Genomic DNA, 10,092 nt, shown 5'->3' on the forward strand with positions numbered 1-10,092 from the left:
CTAAATAACTGCAATAATTATGCTATTTACTATCTTAAGTTAATGAAATCTGCTATATATATATATATACACACACACTATAAATTCAGTGTAATATGTCAATATATGTACATAGAGAGAGATATATATCTATAATTTGTCAATTGTGAACACGTAGGTTAATGCATGAAGACGAGGGTTTAAAGAGGCTGCGGTGTACTTATTTTAATTACTAGCTAGAAGAGCGGCCAGAGCGGCGTTATTAAACAAAGCACGCAGCTGTTAAAGTAGGGTTAACCAAACCTAAATTACTCCCAAACCCTATAATTAATAATTTATTTCTTTAATACACAACCAAAGTATTGACAATATATATCATTCATACAGTTGAGCGGTGTGCTTTTGTGTGCAGTCATCTTTTATATTGCAAGCAACTTAGACTAAGCCCGCCCTATAACATCTAATTACGTTGATTGGATTGATATTAAATCCCTTTTTATATAGAGATAGAAAGGGCAAAATGGTCCATAAAAGATGAAGTCCCTTGAGAAGGGCAGCCTTGACCTTTTACCATGAGAGAGGGCATATCTCATGGTGGAATAACATATTAAACCCATATATTATGCCCAAAGTCATTGGTGATCATTATTAAATTTGCATTTCGGATTTAAATAAATGTAGTTATAAATTTAGCTAAAAAAATTGTAGTTCTTAATTAAGGTGCACCAGTGAATAAAGTCAAATCTTAGATGCGTCCTTGTGTATCTAATAATAATACGTCTTTGAGACGGACGAATTGACTTTGGTGCCTCAAAAGTAGCATTTCCTACATAGCTTTAGAGAGAGAGAGAGAGAGAATCTGCAACCTTTTGTCCTCTTTCAATGGGGAGATTAGAAAAGAAGAAAGAGATGATGGAAATCGATCTATCACTAAAAATTGATCATGCTAAAGAAGAAGAAGATGATGATCATGATCATGAGGAAGATGATAATGAAGTAGAGGAGAAAGAAGACAAAGACGAAGTAGAAAAGCAAAAAGATGAAGAGTCAAAAGAAGAACAAGAACGAATAGTGCATGGGCAGAACAACAATGAACAAGCAGAAGCCACAATCGGTGAAGTAGAGGATGAGGCATCTGTAGTTGAATCCTTGCAGGAAAATATGAAGTCAGATGAGGTAACTTTACAATACACTCTATGTGTGTGTGTGTGTGTATATATATATATATATATATATGATGTTCCGTATGTTAATCTTTGTCATGATAGCTATCTCTCTTTTCTCGCCTAACTTCAATCATGCACATCTGTTATAGAATTCAGTGACTTCTTGTATGAGCATGTACACAAATAGATATAATATATATATATATATATATATATATTAGTATTTTTATGTGTCCCGCGCGGTAATATTACATATAGAATATATATTCACGTGTATGTGTGTGTGACTGATCATAGTTAGAAAAGTTGTGTATCATCATATGTATATAATGATGTTTTTGATGACTGATGCAATTATGTCGTTTTAATAGTTAGCTGTGCTACAAATGGAGATGAACCGTATGAAAGAAGAAAACAAGGTCTTGAGGAAAGTGGTAGAGCAAACAATGAAAGATCACTATGATCTCCAAATTAAATTCGCCGCTGTCCAGCAAAATAACCAAAAAAAGGTGAACCCCAATTTTACTTGAATCAATATTTATCTCTTATTTTATATTGCTGGATTATCTCTAATTATTCTATATTGAATTATACAGAAAGAGATCTTTATATGTGTCAACCTGGTTTTATTTAATCTTCTCGTAAATTTCATCTAGGACACCCTTGCCTTCCTTTCTCTCCATGATATTCAACAACCAAACGCAGTGCTTCCTTATAAGATGTTAGATGGCAATACAAACAACCCTAAATCTCCATTGCCATCACACGAGAGTATCATCGGCGAGAGCGAATTAGGGCTGTCGTTGAGGCTCCAAACAGGCACAGGAAAACAGGAAAGAGAAGACGGCCATAGTCATAAAGAAATATTATATAAAAAAGAAGACTTGACAAGTTGCACATCGGCGCAAAACAAGCTACAAAGAACTGAATCATTGTCAGCTGGAATAACATGCCACGTCACTGGTAGTAGTACTCCGCCTAACAGAAAGGCTAGGGTTTCAGTGAGAGCAAGATGTGAAGCTGCCACAGTAAGTCTCTAGCTCTAATTCGATCATTACAATGGCTAATTTAGTTATTTTTGTTGATATATATATATATATAGTTGTAAAAATATAAGATCTTATAAGGGTTGAGTTATATTTTTATTATGTATAGCTGAATGATGGTTGCCAATGGAGAAAATATGGTCAGAAAATAGCCAAAGGAAACCCTTGCCCACGAGCCTACTATCGTTGCACTGTTGCTCCAGGATGCCCAGTTCGGAAACAGGTACATATTATATATGTGCATCCATAAAATTCTTAATATGTATATATCTACGAGTGTACATATATGCATATATACATTAAAATTTGTAATATGGAACACTTTTTTTTGTCTAATTTTTAGCTATATAATTAATCATACATGAATAATTGAAAATGAGGCAAAAAAAAAAAAAACTATATTATACATATTTTCATCTACTTAATTAAGCATACAAGATAGTAGATCCCTTTTCATTTCGGTTTGTTTCGTTTACTTTTTTCTATAGGGCGTTTTTTTTTTTTCTTGTTTGGTTAGCTCTAATTGTCATTGGATTCTCAATTTCTTTGTTTTTATTTTTTTTCCCTTTTATTATTTGTTTTCTTGTTTGGTTGATATAGAATAAGGAGAGTTACTTAGTGGGTGCCAATCTAATTGAGTGTGTTACATTTTTCTGATATTGGTTACTTCCTCTTAATTCATGGATATATATGTATATATTATATATTTATACAAAAAAGTAGGACCATATGTAGATGTAAGACCATATATAGCTCTCGCCTAATCGGTACATGTATGTGTCCATAATTCTAGTAAATTAGCTGCTATAAAGTCTCCAGATCCTTGGATACGAAGCCTAGCTTTGTGATAGCTTTATTTCTCTTCCCTTAGAACCACTATATATCAACCTCAATTAACAATAACTTGTGCTTATGTTAATGAGATCTTCTCTCTTTGGTTTAGGTGCAAAGGTGTTTAGAGGACATGTCCATACTAATAACAACGTACGAAGGCAACCACAACCATCCACTCCCTGTAGGTGCAACAGCCATGGCTTCGACAGCCTCCGCCGCAGCGGCTTCCTTCATGCTCATAGATTCAAGCAGCGGTTACTCCGAGCATGGTGGTACCTCTAGTTTCCACCAAACAAACCTTCCCTACAGCAATAACCCAGCTCAAATGTTCCTAAACCCTATGTCGTCACAATACTCCTCAAACATCAGGACAATAAACCCCAATGACCCTTCCAAAGGGATAGTCCTTGACCTCACAAACACCCTGCAATTTTCGCTGCCCACGCCCTCACTTCTCCAATCTTCTCATCATCAGCCGCCAAATTTCACTTGGATTAATCCGAGCAAACTCCCAAATGGCCTTGTGCAAAATGGAACTAGTCATGGCATCGCCGCAGGCGGGCTTCTTGCGAGCGCTCGAGGATCGGATGAGAGGGTTTGGAGATCAGTCACCGGTGAGGAAAAGAAGTCGATGGCTGAAAACGTTACAGCCATAGCTTCTGATCCTAAATTTAGGGTTGATGTTGCGGCTGCTATTGCGTCTCTCATTAATAAAGAGAGCCAGAAGGCGACGAAGAACCCCATTGGAAGTACTTTAGATCATGCTAAGATGTAGAGGAAAGTGGTAAGGCTTCTATTAGCAACAATTGGGTACTTCAATCAGTCCCTGGAAACGGTAAGACCATTCGTCAAACACCTTGAAATTAGCAATCTATAGCAGATATATATCCAAACAAAAATTTGTAATTCAAAGCCGAATTGAAGGGTTATATAGTTATGGGCTATATATGTGTACCACTTATCCAGTGTAGAGTTGGAACATTTAGTTATAGGGAAAATGAGACAAATACCCCTTAGATGGGTCTTAGATTTTCACATCTTACTCTTGATTAGTACTCTTTAATCAAATTAATATATTAGTTAAAAATGTATTAATCAAGAGTAAAAGGTAAAAATCTTAGAACACAATGCATTCCATGCATGTGTGAGTTCACTAATTTTCTCTTAGTTTTATATGATAGTGAAATTTAATAACATGATGATGATACTTGTTTTCTAAGTTGATGTAAATTTTCTCTTCTTTCTTTTGCTTAAAGTTTTGAGGCAATATTTATAATTAGAAATATTTCTGTTATGACAAAATTAAAGTTCCCTGAACGCAAGGGAAAAACCTATTAAAGAGTCACATCATTATAACAGTACAATTTATAGTTCTTACACTTTTTCTAATTAGTAAAAATAAATGTGGGGATGCGAATTTAGGTCTTCAACGTTACAGATCATATTTATTTAATTGTTATCCGACTAAATGTATATATGACTTTTTTCTAAAAGTATGCCAAATGTTTGCGGTTTTAATATTCAAAACAAATACGAAGAACAATACTAGAAAAGAAATGAATTAGCTGAAAAATTAGAGTAATCTTGACAAATACTCCTTAAAAATGCATAAGTTAAGATTTTTACCTTTTATTATTGATTCATAACCTTTTTAGTTAAATAATTACACTAAAAAAAGGGTATTTATCAAGAATAAGAGATAAAAATTTAGACTCATGCACTCTTAAAAATAAATTCTCATTTTTTTCTAAAAAAAATTATTGTCAGACCATTATCTTAGAGGGCTTAATTCATCATGAGCTTGGAATGGACCAAAAGTTAAGAGAAGAAGAAATGGAATTATAAGGCTAAGGGATACTTACACCGGGCCTTCAGAAAAAAAAAAAAAAAAAAAAAAAAAACAGCACCATACTAGAGAATACAACGGCAAAAATTCTCTCACAAAAGTGTTCTCTTTAGTATAATACTTGTGATAAAATAACAAACAGCAGCACGACAATGAACATGAAAAAGGAAAAAGGACGAATTTATAAGGTTGCAAAAGATAAAGATATGAATCTATAACCAGGAAGCAAAAAGGGAAAGACAAGAGAAAAGGAAATCAAACAGGAATAAGTATAAAAAATGTCCCCGATATTTTATATTACCTTATATTTGCAAGAATGTTATGTTCATCCCTTATGTTGTCTTTTTTTTTTTTTTTTTTTTTTAAGTGGACTTTATTAATTAACCAACTCAGAAATAACAACTGAAGATAAAGAAGCTGGAACAGCCACAACATGAGATGCAAAATGAAAACCTGTGTGCAAACAGACACTAATTAAGGTGTGTGGGCTATCCTTTTTCCATAATGAGAAATATGATATAAAAAAAATCACCCCCAAATGAGTCTAGCATAGCAACAATAACTAGGATATTTGGCGATCTTCGTGAGGAGAAGATTAGGATATAATGTTGCTCAGAAGGACGTTAAATATATAGCTTGAACTATATTGTTGATCAACCATTCCTATTGACAGCCAACCCGCCCCGAAGCAATGCAAGTTAAATTAATTGGTTAATACAACTAAGAAATGGGCGTTAGCACTCGATTTTGTTGGTAACAAACATCCAACTAAATTCAATTCAATTATTTACTTATTCAATTTCAGTGAGTGAATTTTAAAGTTCAACCAGAACCCATTAAACCCTATTTTTAAAATAAAGCATCAAGTGGATGAATAAAAATCGTGAGAAAGTCTTTAAAAATACTCACCATCCATGCCCCCTTTGTAACGCCCCAACTCGCGGGAGCATCATAATTATCGTTTCATAACATACATTTAAAAAAATAATACGTCATTAAGTAAATAACGGAAAATGCGCAATAAATTTTTTTTTTTTTAAAGAAACATCAACTAAAAAACAAAATCATCCTTTGAAAATAGTTTATCAGCTAAAAAACCCTTGAATGTCTTATCTTTGGTGGATTTCTAAAACGGTGAGTTCAAAACCTAAGGGTGATCGATTCTGTATCCGTTAGCCAACCTATCCCTTAATTCTTTCTTTCTTTTAAAGTTTTCAGCCTTTGTTCTCTAAAACAAGCGAAACACTAACAACCCTTCTAAACACTTTTCTATTCCTATATTCTTACTATCAGTTTCTGAAGACTCTTGAGAAAAACGGTATCAATTTTGGTAGTAAAGCATCAGACTCTAAACAACTCCTAGTGTTTTGATCTTGCAAATCATTTTTCTTCATTATCGCAAGACGTTACGTGTCATTCCAAGAGACTTTCAAGAACAAGATCGTGATATTGAGTTGGAAAAAATGAGAACCATAAAGCAGCTGCAGCGGCGCCTTAAACAGTATGAAGACCGAGTACCACCAAGACGTGAAGAACGACATGCTAGTGTCGGTGATGAAGATTACAATCTATTTCATCTTGGAATATTTTTATGCAGACTTCCATAATCATAATAATTCACTCTGTAATTAATTAAAGCATTTTATAGACAATTGTATTAACATAAATTAACACATGTATGTATGTTAAATATTGATCCATAATGGGATGAAAACTTATTTTATTGACTCGTTTGAGGCATATAAACTCACTTTCTCTGAATATTTGGTCAGCCCATTAAGCCAAATTTCCTCTCTATCAATAATTTTAGTTGAGGCCCAACAAGGCTCAATTGCCTAAGATTGCAGCACAAAATCAGAGGGGAAAACTTTTTCCCCTGCCGTGTATGTGTGCCCGTGGGAGTGGAGAGAAAGGTAGGGAAGAGAAAGAGTTTAAGAACTCTTCAAGCCCCTTTGATTTTTCAGGTCATTCAAGCACCAATTTCGGCTGCCCATCGACGTTTTCCGGCAACCATGAACGGCTTGTCTCCGCCACCCATAGGAATATGAGATATGCCTAAATCCCAAATAAGAATTTTGTGACATTTTTCGGATTTTAGGCTAGATTAGTTATTATGATCTTGTTTAGATCATGTTTAGATCATTTTAAATCTAGCAATTGGTATCAGAGCCAACTTATTTGGGTTTAGAGCTATGTTTTTTCAGATTTTTCCATTTTCAATGGAAGAAAAATCCAAAATTTAAATCCGTATTTTAGCTCAAGAAAACGTTGTTATGAGGTTACCCACTTCGAGTATATCTTATGGGTGATTATTTTCTTGAGTTTCAAGAGTCGATTTGGCCAGATTCATTATGTTGCGAAGTTTGAAAATGGACGGTTTTGGGTTTTACTTTTCGCCCATGATTTTGAGGGTTTTAGGTCATTTTGATGTTATGGATCAAAAGAGGGTGAAATTTGGAGAAAAACCCCCTTTTGAATCATCAAAAATGGAGTTCCGGAGGTCAAGATATGGCCGTGTCCGATTGCGGGCGCGAACCGGGTCATTTTCACCTGACTGGAGGTTGATGACGACATAAATGACGTGTCGTTTAATTTTGTTCCAAAAATGACGTGTCGTTTTGAGTTTTAGAGTTTGCAGTCATTTTTCTAAATGACTTGTCATTTTTTATTTATGCCCCAAAACTACATGTCGTTTGCAAGGCAAACTTCTGCTCTACTGTTAGTGAAACGACATGTCGTTTCAATAAGCCCAAATCGACATGTCATTTTAGGGGACCAAAAAAAATGCGCTATAAAGAGGCTCACACCAGCACACCGAGCCATACATTAGCACGCGTGTTAGCCACACGTTAGCACCTAGGTGGCGCGTAGGACCCATTTTTAGGCCAAATTCTGCCCTATTTTGTGATTTTAACTCCGTTTTGACCGCAGTTTTCACTGTTGCGCTCCATTTTTCATTTTCTACCCATTTAAATGATTTATTTTACGTTTGGGCCACCATAAAATCATGGTTTTAATAGTTTTATATTATTGATTATATATTTTTATGGGTGGCTAATTCTTACAATTTCCAAACAAATTTTTCTTGGGCATTTTGCATATAATTTGTTTGATGATTAGTGCCATAAAATTTTTATTATGTTGTTATTATTATATGGCATATTTAATTGTGAGAATTCGACAATAGTGAATGTTTATGTACTTGTTTGTCGTGAGTCTAAACATGTCAAATTTTTTGCGTATGTTACGGAGCTCTCCTACAAAATTTAACATTTCCTTTTGAAAAAAGGCATTGGGATACACACACTCTTTACATGGATGCACATGAGCTACCAGAAAATATTTTTTATTTAAATATTTGTTTATTGTAATAATTTTCATATATTTTCTGGGTAGTTTTAATTCTCACTATTTTTAGACCTAAAATTTTGGGGCATGTTTGTTACTCCATATTATATGGTCATATTTTATTTATTCTCCCACATAATTTGATATTTTAGTAAATAAAATTTAGACATATAATATGGATGATTGTTCAAATTTTGAAATGCTCATTTTGTGTTTAATGTTTTAATGCCTAATTATTTGTATAGGCATACATGGTCTCTTTTGTGTTAAAGTGAGAATGAAAATTTTAATTAGAAGCTCATGTGCTATTATAAAGCTTAAGCTATAAGTTTATCCATAATTTATATATTGTTGCTATCATTATTATTTGATATCTTGTTTTATGTAACTATCATATTTTTTTATTATGCTATTCAAGTGGGAGAAAATTAGAAACATTTTTCATTGATTAGCATAATCACTAACTCACATACTATTATCAAATAATAAATTGTGGGATTATATGGATAAACTTAATTTGTTAATTATGTTCTGAAAGTCCATACGTAATAGAATTATCCTATCGATAGTTTCATTGCTTGGTAGGACGCTTGAATCTTGTTGAAGCTTAAGCTTATTGTCTTTATCCATGTTTTTTGTTTACATATTATTATTTGACATTTTGTGTTATATGAGTATCATGTTTTTGATTATGCAGTCCAAGTGGGAAAATATCATGAATGATTATATATGGACTTACATAATCACTAAACTCATATTATGGTCAAATAATATATTGGAGTGTTATGTATTTACCATATTACTAAGATTCATACGGGCAATTAAATTATCATATCGATAATTAATTGTTTGGTAGGATGCTTAGACCGGTGAAGGAAGTTTGTTGGATGTCATGAACCGCATAATCTTTACTACCCTATCGGTGGTGGTTTGATGCATTTGGTTGTGATGTTTGATTAATTGTCCTTACCTGCAAAAGAGTTCTACTCTTGCTCAACAGACTCTAGCACACAATGATCATATTGGCTTGGATCATTGGGAAGGCTAAGTAAAGGGCAAATTGCATGATCTTATTTTACATGCCTATTGTTGGTTGCCCCTGTTGTTTTCTTTAGCCTTGAGCAATCCTTGCATCTCCGCTATCTTGACGTTAAATGGGACAACCCATTATATATGGTATGATCTCTCGTGATGAATTTGTTAATGATGAAATGGACATAGCCTTGAGAGTGGATGTGTTTCCAAGCTCCACTAATGTGTTGAAAAACTCTATAATGAGTGGGAGTGTATGGATAACATCGAGGCAGTAGTGTCTCAATTTTAGGATAAGACAGTCACTAAAATTAGCTTTATGGAGAACGTTGTTGATAAATGCATATGTGTAAGGTCAGTGGGAGCAATTGCATGTTTCTATTTTTCATGTTGGTGACAACTTGGTCGTGCCTAATGATTCTGACCTGCTGGTTAAGACGAGTAGCGTGTCGTCTAGTCACTTTGGTTTAAGAATCTTGAAAAAGCCTCTTATGTTCTAGGCATGCAGATTCTCCGTGACAAGAATAAGTGTATTTTCTGGTCGTCTTAAAGAACTTATATTGTTCTTGTTTCGAACAGGTTCATTATGCATTCTTGTTCTCCTAGTAAGCGTTGTTTATTAAAGTGACAAACTCTCAAAGGTGTAATGTCCTCATGATAAAGTAAGATAGATCAGATGAAATTGTCTCTTATACTTACATGTTTAGCAGCCTGATGTATGCTCAAGTATGCACACATCTTATTATTGTGTTTGTTATTGATGTACATATTCGGTACTTGAGTGACTGTTGTTATTATTACTGAATTAACTGGAAATGAAGTACCAGATAGTTGTGTATCG

General features: G+C 33.9%; 1 protein-coding gene across 1 annotated transcript; it reads left to right on the forward strand.

Moving 5' to 3' along the window:
* Positions 1 to 844: 844 nt before the first annotated feature.
* On the forward strand, positions 845 to 4,021 carry LOC112092978 (probable WRKY transcription factor 9). Its single transcript, XM_024170424.1, has 5 exons — positions 845 to 1,155; positions 1,517 to 1,654; positions 1,802 to 2,173; positions 2,301 to 2,414; positions 3,135 to 4,021. The coding sequence occupies exons 1-5, from the start codon at positions 862 to 864 to the stop codon at positions 3,798 to 3,800; spliced, it is 1,584 nt and encodes a 527-aa protein (XP_024026192.1). The 5' UTR covers positions 845 to 861; the 3' UTR covers positions 3,801 to 4,021.
* Positions 4,022 to 10,092: the final 6,071 nt, after the last annotated feature.

Source organism: Morus notabilis, unplaced genomic scaffold (genome assembly GCF_000414095.1).
Source record: "Morus notabilis unplaced genomic scaffold, ASM41409v2 Scaffold165, whole genome shotgun sequence".
Lineage (NCBI taxonomy): Eukaryota > Viridiplantae > Streptophyta > Magnoliopsida > Rosales > Moraceae > Morus > Morus notabilis.

Excerpts from the sequence above, each read along its gene's own strand:
- LOC112092978 (XM_024170424.1), top strand. The coding sequence starts at position 862 with ATGGGGAGATTAGAAAAGAAGAAAGAGATGATGGAAATCGATCTATCA. Across the intron at positions 1,655-1,801 it reads AGCAAAATAACCAAAAAAAG|GACACCCTTGCCTTCCTTTC; the intron begins GTGAACCCCAAT and ends AATTTCATCTAG. Across the intron at positions 2,415-3,134 it reads GATGCCCAGTTCGGAAACAG|GTGCAAAGGTGTTTAGAGGA; the intron begins GTACATATTATA and ends TCTTTGGTTTAG.